This window comes from Xyrauchen texanus, chromosome 35 (genome assembly GCF_025860055.1).
Source record: "Xyrauchen texanus isolate HMW12.3.18 chromosome 35, RBS_HiC_50CHRs, whole genome shotgun sequence".
Lineage (NCBI taxonomy): Eukaryota > Metazoa > Chordata > Actinopteri > Cypriniformes > Catostomidae > Xyrauchen > Xyrauchen texanus.
Window position 1 is genome coordinate 22,734,764 of NC_068310.1, and position 13,717 is coordinate 22,748,480.

The 13,717-nt window shown below is 42.4% G+C and overlaps 1 protein-coding gene across 2 annotated transcripts; it reads right to left on the reverse strand.

The window, feature by feature from the left end:
* Positions 1–4,063: 4,063 nt before the first annotated feature.
* LOC127629113 (45 kDa calcium-binding protein-like) lies at positions 4,064–13,488 on the reverse strand. 2 transcript variants are annotated; one of them, XM_052106182.1, is made up of 7 exons: positions 13,201–13,482; positions 12,482–12,826; positions 11,577–11,713; positions 11,064–11,177; positions 10,827–10,985; positions 7,062–7,237; positions 4,064–6,962 (listed from the first exon to the last, which is right to left on the reverse strand). In XM_052106182.1, exons 2-7 carry the CDS (start codon positions 12,823–12,825, stop codon positions 6,786–6,788), a joined length of 1,107 nt encoding a protein of 368 aa, XP_051962142.1. In that variant the 5' UTR covers position 12,826; positions 13,201–13,482; the 3' UTR covers positions 4,064–6,785. The 2 variants fall into 2 exon arrangements, with proteins under 2 accessions (XP_051962142.1, XP_051962141.1); XM_052106181.1 differs by having other exon boundaries at positions 4,066–6,962; positions 13,370–13,488.
* Between the last annotated feature and the right edge of the window lie 229 nt (positions 13,489–13,717).

Here is a 13,717-nt window from a genome sequence, read left to right on the forward strand (position 1 = left end):
TTAGGTTGAAGTCTGTGCTGTGCCTCTTTGCTTGACATCATGGGTAAATCAAAAGAATCCATCCATATTCAACCGCTTATCCGAAGTCGGGTTGTGGGGGCAGCTGCTCCAGCAGGGGGCCCCAAACTTCCCTATCCCGAGCCACATTAACCAACTCTGACTGGGGGACCCCGAGGCGTTCCCAGGCCAGTGTGGAGATGTAATCTCTCCACCTAGTCCTGGGCCTTCCCCGAGGCCTCCTCCCAGCTGGACGAGCCTGAAACACCTCCCTAGGGAGGCGGCCAGGGGGCATCCTTACCAGATGCCCAAACCACCTCAACTGACTCCTTTCAACGCAAAGGAGCAGCGGCTCTACTCCGAGCTCCTCACGGATGACTGAGCTCCTCACCCTATCTGTAAGGGAGAAGCCCGCCACCCTTCTGAGGAAGCCCATTTCGGCCGCTTGTACTCACGACCTAGTTCTTTCGGTCATGACCCAACCTTCATGACCATAGGTGAGGGTAGGAACAAAAATTGACCAGTAGATCGAGAGCTTTGCCTTTCGGCTCAGCTCTCTTTTTGTGACAACGGTGCGATAGAGCGAGTGCAATACCGCCCCCGCTGCCCTGATTCTCCGGCCAACCTCCCACTCCATTGTCCCCTCACTCGTGAACAAGACCCCGAGGTACTTGAACTCCTTCACTTGGGGAAAAACCTCATTCCCTACCTGGAGTACGCACTCCATCAGTTTCCTGCTGAGAACCATGGCCTCAGATTTAGAGGTGCTAATCCTCATCCCAGCTGCTTCACACACCTTCCCCACCCCGACTACGCCTCGATATCCTGTCCATGAATATCACAAACAGGATTGGTGACAAAGCGCAGCCTTGGCGGAGACCAACCCCCACATGGAATGAACTCGACTTCGTGCCGAGGACCCGGACACAGCTCTCGCTTTGGACGTACAGGGATTGGATCGCCCTAATAAGGGACCCCCCCACCCCGTACTCCCGCAGCACCTCCCAAAGTCTCTCCCGGGGGACCCGGTCATACGCCTTCTCCAGATCCACAAAACACATGTAGACCGGATGGGCACACTCCCAGGCCCCCTCCAGGATCCTTGCAAGAGTAAAGATCTGGTCCGTCGTTCCACGGCCAGGACGAAAACTGCATTGTTCCTCTTCAATCCGAGGTTCGACAATCGGCCGAACCCTCCTCTCCAGCACCTTGGAGTAAACTTTACCACGGAGGCTGAGAAGTGTGATACCCCTGTAGTTGGCACACACTCTCTGATCCCCCTTTTTGAAGAGGGGAACCACCACCCCGTTCTGCCACTCCTTAGGCACTGTCCCAGATTTCCACGCAATGTTGAAGAGGCGTGTCATCCATGACACCCCTCCACATCCAAAGCTTTCAGCATTTCTGGTCGGATCTCATCAATCCTCGGGGCTTTGCCACTGCGGAGTTGTTTGACTACCTCAGTGACCTCCCCAGGGAAATAGAATCTGATCCCCCATCATCCTCCGGCTCTGCCTCTACCATAGAGGGCGTGTTGGGATTTAGGAGTTCTTCAAAGTGTTCCTTCCACCGCCCAATAACCTCCTCGGTTGAGGTCAACAGCGTCCCATCTTTGCTGTATACAGCTTGAATGGTTCCCCGCTTCCCCTCCTAAGGTGGCGGACGGTTTTCCAGAAGCACTTTGGTGTGGACCGAAAGTCCTTCTCCATGGCTTCTCCGAACTTTTCCCACACCCACTGCTTTGCCTCCCTCACGGCCGAGGCCGCAGCCCTTCGGGCCTGTCGGTACCTTGCAACTGCCTCCGGAGACCTCCAGGACAACAAATCCTGGAAGGCCTCTTTCTTCAGTCGGACGGCTTCCCTGACCACCAGTGTCCACCACGGTGTTCGAGGGTTACCACCCCTTGCGGCACCTAAAACCTTGAGGCTGCAGCTCTCCACCGCGGCTTCGGCAATGGAAGCTTTGAACATTGCCCACTCCGGTTCAATGTCCCCAACCTCCGCAGGGATGCCTGAAAAGCTCCGCCTGAGGTGTGAGTTGAAGATCTCGCGGACAGGGACCTCCTCCAAACGTTCCCAGTTCACCTGCACTACTCGCTTGGGCTTCCCAGGTCTGTCCAGAGTCTTTCCCAGATGATGATCGATTGACAGCTCTGCCCCTCTCTTTACCCGATTGTCCAAAACATATGGCCTCAGATCCGACGACACGATTACAAAATCGATCATCGACCTTCGGCCTAGGGTGCTCTGGTACCACGTACACTTATGAGCATCCTTATGTTCGAACATGGTGTTTGTTATAGATAATCCATGACTAGCACAGAAGTCTAATAACAAACATCCACTTGAGTTCAGATCAGGGAGGCCGTTCCTCCCAATCACGCCTTTCCAGGTGTCCCTGTCATTTCCCACGTGTGCGTTGAAGTCACCCAGCATCACTATGGAGTCCCCTACTGGGGCCCTATTCAGGACTCCATTCAGGGTCTCCAAGAAGGCCGAATACTCTGAACTGCTGTTCGGTGCATATGCACAGACAACAGTCAGAGTTTTCCCCACAACCCGTAGGTGTAGGGAGGCTGACCCTCTCGTCCACCGGGTAAACTCCAACGTAGTGGCGCTCAGCCGGGGACTCGTGAGTATCCCCACACCCGCCCGTCGCCTCACACCCTGGGAAACTCCAGAGAAGAATAGAGTCCATCCCCTATCCAGGAGTACGGATCCAGAGCCAAAACTGTGCATCGATGTAAGCCCCACCAGATCCAACTGGTAACGCTCCACCTCCCTCACTAGTTCCGGCTCCTTCCCCCCCAGTGAGGTGACATTCCACGTCCCCAGAGCAAGCCTTTGCTGCCCGGGTCTGGTCCGTCGAGGCCCACGGCCTTCACTGCCGCCCATATGGCAGCGCACCCGACTCCTGCGGTTCCTCCAATGGGTGGTGGGCCCAAGGGATGTAGAGGGGGGTTCCACGTCGCTTCTTCGGGCTGTGCCCGGCCAGGCTCCGTGACAAGCCTGGCCACCAGGTGCTCGCCGACGAGCCCTCCATCTGGGCCTGGCTCCAGACGGGGGCCCCGGGCATCCTCCGGGCAGGGTAACTCCTCCTTTTGCCGTTTTATCCATGAGTCATTGTGAACCATTCTTAGTCTGGCCCCTCACCTGAGACCACTTTGCCTTGGGAGACCCTACCAGGAGCACATGGCTCCAGACAACACAACCCTCAGGATCATAAGGGCACACAAACCTCTCCACCACGATAAGGTGCTGGTTCCCGGAGAAGAAATCAATCAAATCAAAAAAGAATCAAAAGAATACATCAGAAAAAAATTGTGGACTCCCACAAGTCTGGTTCATCCTTGGGAGCAATTTCCAAATGCCTGAAGGTGCCACATTCATCTGTACAAACAATAGTATGCAAGTATAAACACCATGGGACCACGCAGCCATCATTCCGCTCAAGAAGGAGACGCATTCTGTCTCCTAGAGATGAACGTAGTTTGGTGCAAAAAGTGCAAATCAATCCCAGAACAACAGCAAAGGACCTTGTAAAGATGCTGGAGGAAACCGGTAGACAAGTATCTATATCCACAGTAAAACAAGTCCTATATCAACATAACCTGAAAGGATGTTCAGCAAGGAAGAAGCCACTGCTCCAAACCCACCATAAAAAAGCCAGACTACAGTTTGCAAGTGCACATGGTGACAAATATCTTGACCCAAGTTAAACAATTTAAAGGCAATGCTAACAAATACTAACAAAGTGTATGTAAACTTCTGTCCCACTGGGAATGTGATTAAAGAAATAAGATGAAATAAATAATTCTCTCTACTATTATTCTGACATTTCACATTCTTAAAATAAAGCGGTCTCTGGTATTTGTTTTAGTATAAAGTATATTTAGTATGAAAGTGATTAGTATGCGTAAGCATCACATATAACTCAATAATTAATGTAATTCTGCTTCATTCTGTGATCGGAATCCACATCAGATATTATTTCAAACACTTGTTGGCGTTTGTAAGTGCGTTTTGAGCTCAAGACATGAACATCACGAATGATCATTCAGATGTGTGTGATTTAGCAGGCGTGATTACATTATACAATTAATTTCATGCAAATTGTAGGCTTATTGTAAGGCATTTAATGGATAATTTACACACAGAACTCCAACAAACATTACAAACACAGTATGACTGTCATTCTCACTCAGAGAGTGCACATCCCTATTGATGTTTAGTCATTATGCCATTTATTTTTAGTTTGACTGTGAGAATAATTTTAAATTATGTACATTTCACTTGTTCTTGTCATAAATCTTCAAAGATGCAAAATAAGTTTAAACAAGCAGCATAAAAAGGTTCGATTTTAGGTTGAATTTTAGAATATTGAATTTGGTGTTCTGAATTTCTTCTTCATCTTGAAAACTTGAAGCTGTATTTTTTAAAACGGGATATTTACAGTGTAAGAATTCAGAACCAAAAATGTGCTGTTTGAAAATATATATTTATAAGATTGTGCCATAAAAAAAAAACAATTAAATTTGGTTAAATATGAAATGTCCAGTATTGGAGTTTAAAAAAATCCAAATTCAAACCTATTTAAAATACAACGTAATATTTCATTTGGCAATATCACACTTATAATTCAAATTCAAAAGTCTATAATTCAAATTTACACAATTCAAATTGTTTTGGCATATTTCTGGCTCCATACTAACTGACCTAATGGCAGTAATTGTGAAAAACTGAGTTTAAGTGTATTTTGCGAAGGTGTATGTAAACTTCTAACTTCAACTGAATTTGAATGAGGAGGCTAAGTTTCATGTAAAAACACCCATTCATACCTTGTGTGAAAAATAGTAAGGATAATATTATAAAGACAACATGATGTTGACAAAATCAAATAGTTGTCACTTACAGTATATTGTCATTTTACTAATTCCAAAAGAAGTGATTACAATATTATCAGGAAAATATTTTGTATCAAATTGACAGCATATCTTTTTTTTTTTTACCTACTAGTAGATTATGGTGTATATTAGGAGTATAAACCTGAATAAATGGTTAGTTTTTAATTTTCAATTTCATTGAAATTTATTTGTAGACTTTAGAAAGCAAAAAGAAACCATGTCGCAATTTTCTTTATTTTTCTCTGAGATTTTCTAGACCTTTCAAATAAATGTACAACTTAATTATGTGGATATGATCCTGACATAAAAGTAAATATATTAACTCCATCTTTCAACATTGGTTTTATAGAATTCTCAATGGTTTTATTCTCAAATTTGTCAATATTTATATTCCTGACTTCCTGATATCAGAAGGGTCTGATGATGCAAAATTATATACAGATTGTTGTAGCTGTTTTTTTTTATTACAGCCTAATTTCACATTCAAATCTGGCACAGTTTATATCAGAAATGTTAACGAAGATTTAAAGGTTGCCAGACTTCACAGCATAATCCCCCAAGTAGTTTTAGAGGTGTCAAATTTAGAGGTATATTTCATCCATTGCTTGATTGGTGCATTAAAATGTCTAATAATAATGGTATGAAAAGCAATATGATGCATTTTAAAGCTTAAAAAAGGTCACTTGAATTTCCACAGGATGAGGGCAATATATGGTCAGTCAATGTTCTGTACATGGATGATTGGGAACACATTAGGAGCTAGTGTTTTAACAGCCAAAAGTACTGGAATGATAAAGGGGGGTCTATTACCAAAGCATGCTTAAAAGAAATTATTGCACAGTCAAGACCGTCTTTGCACAACAAAACTTGACATTAGTTTAAAAAAATTATGTGTATCACAAACTTCAATGGAGGAGCAATGACCACATTTGGGAAAATTTTCCAATATATTGTCAGTAGGTCAGGGAACCACTGAAATATTAGCATGTGACTGAAAGTAATTCCTGAGGTAACAGGATGATTTGATTTTTCACTTGCAGTCATAAAATAATATTCAGGCCATATGAAATTATGAATTCACCAAACTGACAAAAAAGGGTTCCTTACAAAAAAAGCTAATGTTCAAATAATCCAATAAATCACATCTAGACAGCTTTTTCTATACTCTGTCAAAAAACTGATTTCTTTACTAGGCATTTGAAACTTTAACTGGTTTACTTTGAATGATGAGATTCTAAAAGAAGTGATATATAATTAAGTTCACAAAATTAATAATTTTGGGTTTGTAAAAACCCTTAATACATTTTCTTCATCTTTAGAAATGACAGGGGTTGCAGCTTAGAAAGCTAATCATACAAACCCCCTGTTAAAGCACAGTCTTAACACCCAATCCACCCAAAATGTCAAAACATTTACTGTACATATTATGGCACTTCAAGTAACTATATTATATACATTAATAAATGTTTAATTCAATTCCACCTCTATGTGGAAAACACTCTATTCCCTGACCAAATTTCTCATTTCCATACATTACTCATTTCCAAATTATAATCACTCCCAAAATTAATGAAAGAGACAAAGTGTCTCAACTTAATTTCAGGGGAATGTATGGGGTAAGCTCATTTGTAATTCAGGAATCACACCTTGAGCAGCACACCTGTGACATCACGAAAGCAGACTCGCAATGTTATGCCTTTGTACTGCAACTGAATTGCAGGTTTGTTAAGTTACAAACGCAAGTTCAAACGCACTTTTTGATCCCAATCTGGGAGGCAAGCAAAGATCAACATAATTCTTGCAACACTTTGTATAGCCCTCAGTGTAGCCTTGAGGAATATATACAAATATATTACTATTTTAATTTTTTACAGATTTGAGGAGTTTAGAACTCCTCGTGTACATTGCGGGCATAGTCCATGAGTTTGCTGCCAGTAAAGTACTCGCTGTATTTAAGGATCTCCTCTAGCTCCAGGTTATGGTTTTGGTTCTCATCTGCCACAGCAATCATCTGCTTGGCTTCGTTCAAGGCATTGTAATCATTCATGGGGTCCATGTACTCCTGTGAGAGAAAGAGTAAACCAGCAAGGGACAGATGTAAAATGAATGACACACTACCAAAGTACTCTGATCATCAACACCACATAAAAAAAGGACCAACCTCCAACTCTTCCATGGTTACAATCGTATCATGGTTAGCATCAATGACCTCTTCAAATTCCTTCTTTCTTTCACGAACCCAGTCATCATCGATATCTTGGGCATGCTGATTCTCCACAGTTCCCATGGGGAGGGAGATAAATTCAGCAAGAGTCAACTTTCCATCTCCATCTTGATCTGTACAATAATTTTAAACACAGGGTTGAGTAATTAATAATAATAATAATAATAATAAATAAATAAATGAATAAATAAATAAATAATTACAACCCTTTTCACTTTTTTTTGTTGTCTTTTTTCCCATTTTTCTCCCAATTTGGAATGCTCGATTCCCAATGTGCTTTTAAGTCCTCGTGGTCACGTAATGATTTGCCTCAATCTGGGTGGCAGTGAACGAGTCTCAGTTGCCTCCACATCTGAGACCGTCAACCCACACATCTTATCACGTGGCTTGTTGAGCGCTTTGCCACAGAGACATAGCGCGTGTTCAGGATTCATGCCATCCACCGCAGCATCCATGCTCGACTCACCAAGTGCCCCACCGAGAATGAACCACATTATATCGACCACGAAGAGGTTACCCATGTGACACTACCCTCCCCAGCAACCGGGCCAATTTGGTTGCTTAGGAGACCTGGCTGGATTTACACTGTGGAAAGGTATTTTGAAAGATGTATGTGTTTTTGTCCATACCATACAAGTCAATGGGGTCCAAAAAAAAAGGCAGCATAAAAGTAATCCATTCCACTTTAGTTACGGTGCATCTGGAAAGTATTCACAGTGCTTCACTTTTTCCACAATTTGTTATGTTACAGCCTTATTCCAAAATAGATTAAATTCATTATTTTCCTCAAAATTCTACAAACAATACCCCATAATGACAACATTGAAGTTTGTTTGAAATCTTTGCAAATTTATATATATATATATATATATATATATATATATATATATATAAAAAATAAAGAAAAGAAAAATACCATTATTTTCACATGCCATGACATTCAAAATTGAGCTCCGGTGCATCCTGTTTCCACTGATCATCCTTGAGATGTTTCTACAACTTAATTGGAGTCCACCGGTGGTAAATTCAGTTGATTGGACATGATTTGGAAAGGCACACACACACACACCTGTCTATACAAGTTCCCACAGTTAACAGTGCATGTCAGAGCACAAACCAAGCCATGAAGTCCAAGGAATTGTCTGTAGACCTCCGAGACAGGATTGTATCGATGCACAGATCTGGGGAAGGGTACAGAAAAATTTCTGCAACATTGAAGGTCCCAATGAGCACAGTGGCCTCCATCATCCGTAAATGGAAGTTTGGAACCACCAGGACTCTTCCTAGAGCTGGCCGCCTGGCCAAACTGAGCGATCGGGGAGGAGGGCCTTAGTTAGGGAGGTGACAAAGCACCCGATGGTCACTCTAACAGAGATCCATCATTTCTCTCTGGAGAGAGGAGAACCCTCTAGAAGAACAACCATCTCTGCAGCACTCCACCAATCAGGCCTGTATGGTAGAGTGAAGCCACTCAGTAAAAAGCACATGACAGCCCGCCTGGTGTTTGCCAAAAGGCACCTGAAGGACTCTCAGACCATGAGAAATAAAATTTTCTGGCCTGATGAAACAAATATTGAACTCTTTGGCCTGAATGGCAAGCGTCATGTCAGGAGGAAACCAGACACCGCTCATCACCTGGCCAATACCATCCCTACAGTGAAGCATGGTGGTGGCAGCATTATGCTGTGGGGATGTTTTTCAGCGGCAGGAACTGGGAGACTAGTCAGGATCGAGGGAAAGATGAATTCAGCAATGTACAGAGACATCCTTGATGAAAACCTGCTCCAGAGCGCTCTGGACCTCAGACTGGGGTGAAGGTTAATCTTCCAACAGGACAACGACCCCAAGCACACAGCCAATATAACAAAGGAGCGGCTACGGGACAACTCTGTGAATGTCCTTGAGTGGCCCAGCCAGAGCCCAGACTTGAACATCTCTGGAGAGATCTGAAAATGGCTGTGCACCGACGCTCCCCATCCAACTTGATGGAGCTTGAGGGGTCCTGCAAAGAAGAATGCGAGAAACTGCCCAAAAAATAGGTGTGCCAAGCTTGTAGCATCATACACAAAAAGACTTGAGGCTGTAATCGGTGCCAAAGGTGCTTCAACAAAGTATTGAGCAAAGGCTGTGAATACTTAATGTACGTGATTTTTTTATTTGTTTTTTTAATTTGCAAAGATTTCAATCAAACTTCTTTCACGTTGACATTGTTTGGTAGAATTTTGAGGAAAATCATGAATTTAATCCAGTTTGGAAGAAGGCTGTAACATAACAAAATGTGGAAAAAGTGAAGCGCTGTGAATACTTTCCGGATGCACTGTAAATCCATGTCTTCAAGTGAGAAGCTCAGTTTTTGGTGATAAACACACCAAAATGTAAGTCCTTATTCACTAAAAATCTTGCCATCCAGACCGATCGTAACAGTCCAGGCTTGAAGATGGTGATTCTTTGACGCTGCACGTGATTGCCATGTCCTTAATCCCAGTATCATAATACAGTAATAAGACCTTGCATTTTTTTTTTTTTGTGTTTACCATCAATGTTTTGGCAAGGCAACCGCTGCTAGTACATTTTTAAAGTATCCCAAAAATGGTCTGGTTTGTGTACAGTGCCCTGCACATATGTCAAATGTAAGTAAGTGTGTGAACAAAATTCTCATTAACGCACCAAGGAGGCTGCGGAGATCAAGATTTACATTGAATAAAGGCCCAGGTATACTTTGGTTTTTTCTGCGTTCCAAATCGGATCGTGCCTGGTCGACTAAGATGGCTTCCAAAGTATATCTTTTGACACATTCGAAGCATGTGCACCAAGACTGCTTTGTAATACTCTTTTAGTACAATCAATGGCAGGCGCATGCACCAGTGATGTGAACAGAAGAGGACCGTCCACATTGAGAAAATATTGGCAGCAGGCGGACAGTCTGCGCAGACTGTGCTGATGATGAAATTTTCACCATGTGTACCCGGATCTGCTCCGAACCGATGTCTTAGTCATTGGAGGCGGGAGCACTAACGAGAAGGCAAAAGGCTACAACCGCTAGTGTCAGTAACTAGTGTACCTCTTAATGCTAGGGAGTGAGGTATACACATACTGCACATCTATCACACACCAGCTGGCTCCCATAACACTCACTCCCATCCAGGTCACGGCACCACTGTAACCGGTCCTAATCGACCCACTCCGAACTGGCGTCTCTGGCATATGGGGCGGGAGCGCTAACGAAGAGGCTACAGCCTCTAGTGTCTGTAGCTAGTGTGCCTCTTTAGGCCAGGGGAGTAAAGTTTACACATACCGCACAGCTATCACGTTCCAGCTGGCTCATGTTACACTCGCATACTGTGCGCAGAGTGACCAGTAACGCGGACAACCGTAGTATACTTTGGCCTCGAGTTAAATTTGGATATTTTTCTCACCCAAAGTGATAGTATAGCTTCAGAGGACATGGATTCAACAACTTGAGTCCTGTGGATTACCTATTATTTTTTTATACAGTTCTGGAGCCCATTGACTGGCATTGTATGGACAAAAACATATCATAAATCCTTCAAAAATATATTTGTGTTCAGCAGAAGAAAGTTATACAGGTTTGAGCAGCATGAGGGTGAGTAAATGATAAGAGAATTAACATTTTTCGGTAAACTATTCCTATCATGACCCCTTAATTATGATGATCTGTAGGAATAACATTCCAATGCTCACCTAGGTCTCGTACAATCTCCTTCACCATGTATCGGAGCATGCCTCTGCTATGCTCAGGATGTAGGAAAGAGAGGAACTCATCTTCATTCAACAGCTGGTCAGCTGGAGGGTTATCTGCTTGGAACCAGCGATCCTTCAAGCTCTCCAGAACCTCCTGGGCTGTGGTGATGCCATATCATTAAAAATGTGTTTATTACGAGTACTACACACTATCAAATACACGCTGTTCCAACTTACTTTCTTCATCAACTTTTAGTTCTTCATTGTTCTTTATCTTCTCAGCTACTTCTTTCTCATTGAAACCTTTGCTTGCCAAAAACTTCACACGATATTCATCCCAAGTAACATGTCCTGAGAGAAAACAATTTGAGCAGATCAGGTCAAAAATTCTCTTGACCAAAAGCAGCCATGTGGATTTGTTAAATGTTATGAGAATAATCATAGTCAGGAAAAAACAAAACACCGTTAATAAAGAGGATTGTGTGCATTTTCTACCAAAAAGTCTAACAAATAAAATGCAATTTAGGAAGAAAGATACATTTTAAAAAGATAAGAAAACAAATTCACCAAGTGTATTTGCTCAGTAAAACAGTGTCACAATGTGCAAAGCCTTCATAATTGGAAGATATCAATGGAAAGCCATTTTTTAAATGTCTTAGAAACCTGATCACACATTTGCTATCCTATAAAAATATTTCTGCAAGACAAAATTCTATGGCGCAAAACGAATGACAATTAAATTTGACGTACCATCCCCATCAGGGTCCACAGCATTAAAACTGAGCTTATTCTCTCTAACGGCTTCCTGAAAATGTTCCTCCGTCTTCTCCATGATCCAGCGCTGCATTTCTTTAGCACTGACGCTCCTGTCTTTATTGATATCCACCCTAGTGACAGCGAACAAAAGCTAATAATACAGCTGTTGGAACAGGTAGAGTATTTGAGCTTCAAATTAATAGTATGCATATTTATTTGAAAACATATACACCTTAGGTGATCAAATATGCATTTAATTATAAAGTTATATGTTTTTAATTATATTTGCTATGTTTGTCATGATGATATACTGAAATTGCTCTCAGAATAGTATACCTAAGTGAAAATGCTCTCATTATTTACTCACACTCATGCCATTCCAAATGCGTGTGAGAATGTTTCAGCTCTGCAGGTCCATATCAACGCAAGTGAATGGTGTCCAGAACTTTGAAGCTCCAAAAAGGACATAAATGTAGCATTAAAAACAATCCATAAAACTGCAGTGAAATCAATGTCTTCTGAAGAGATCAAATTGATTTTGGATGAGAACAGGCCAAAATATAGCTCCTTTTTCACTTTAAACCTTGACATCAGCAGTCTCCCTGGCGATCATAATTTTAAAATCAGTTACATTTCCTATAAAGCCATCTAGAGCTCTAGATTGCTGCCTTTAAATGCTTTTAGAGCTTCAAAGTTTTGGTCACCATTCACTTGCATTGTATAGACACAACTCTGAGATATTCTTCATTTGTGCTCTGCAAAAGAAAGTCATACACATCTGTGATGGCATGAGGGCGAGTAAGCGGAGATAATTTTCAGTATTGGGTGACCTAGCCCTTCAAAATGACAACTAAGAACATAATGGGGAAACTCTCATACTTCAACAGCGGTGGACATACTTGGTGAAGATTTCAATAAGTTTCTTCCTGTTCCTTCTGGGTTCCGAGTCTTCCTCAAATTCTTCCATGTCCTTCCCCAGAAACACCTCCTGATGAAAGTCTTTATTAAGGTGACCATCCATCTCCAGCTTCACACCGTTCAGATGGTCGGGTGGAAGGATCTCGTTTTCCTCTTTACTACTGAGATGTTTGTCTTTCAATGCTGACATATTCGCCGGCCTGGCGTTAACATTCTCGGCCAGCAACACAAACACAAATACTGCCAAACATGAGGCCCACGGGCAACCAATCCGAAATCTTCTCCAGTTAGTCATGGTTTCAACTTCACAAACAAATGCAGACATACTATGAAAAGGAAATAAAGACTACGTTCAAAACACAAACACTGACAGACTCGAAGATGTTCAGTGAGATATTAGGGTCAAAGTGAAAGCGGTCAACATGAGAAGTAAATCGAATGACTACACTTGTTTGGGTGGCGATTAATTTACAATTGAATAGCAATTTGCTGCTCAAAGAATCATTTATTTAGATGAGGTAATATGAGTTAGTATCAATTTTGAAACAGCACATCTTGGTGAAACTATTAGCTAAATCTAATAAAGGTGCAGTCTGTCAGTTAGTAAAGAAGAGAAAATAATAAACAAGCCACCCGTGAAAAATGTATAAAGTAAGTAAAATAATAAACAAGCCGGGAAAAATGTATAAAGTAAGTAAACCGAAAGAAGCGAATGGCCTGCTGTGAGCTGGCTGTCTATGTGCAACTCATCGCGTAGTTCCTGTACACGTCGCAACTCGAGATGAAACGCTGGTTACTGGGGAGGTTTATGGCTCTGAAAGTGACCTTCTCTCTCTATGTGTGTACTCTGATCACACACACAAACTCACAAAAGAGACAGCAATGACCGCAGGATTTCACGCAGACTGACACTAGAGGAGCGTTCAGGAAAGAAACAGTTGCTTCGTTGTCAAGAAAATATCACTTCCTCTTCTTCTGTTACTGGCGGCGAACTGGAGGAATAACTCGCATATCGTCACCTACTGTACAATAACGGCATACCAAATAAATCACATACCGTATCTTTCATCGGAAATCTTATAATCTTTCTCTTTAACCGTCCGTGTTGAAATCCGTACTGGTTTCGTTTTTAATGATTTTGAGGAATGTTGTCTATTAAGGTCAGATTTCTCCGTGCCATGTATTGTGGAAAGGGAGATTGTGGCATCTTGTCAACC

Excerpts from the sequence above, each read along its gene's own strand:
- LOC127629113 (XM_052106182.1), bottom strand. The coding sequence starts at position 12,825 with ATGTCTGCATTTGTTTGTGAAGTTGAAACCATGACTAACTGGAGAAGA. Across the intron at positions 11,714-12,481 it reads CTTATTGAAATCTTCACCAA|GGTGGATATCAATAAAGACA; the intron begins GTATGTCCACCG and ends CGCTGTCACTAG. Across the intron at positions 11,178-11,576 it reads TGTGGACCCTGATGGGGATG|GACATGTTACTTGGGATGAA; the intron begins GTACGTCAAATT and ends GTTTTCTCTCAG.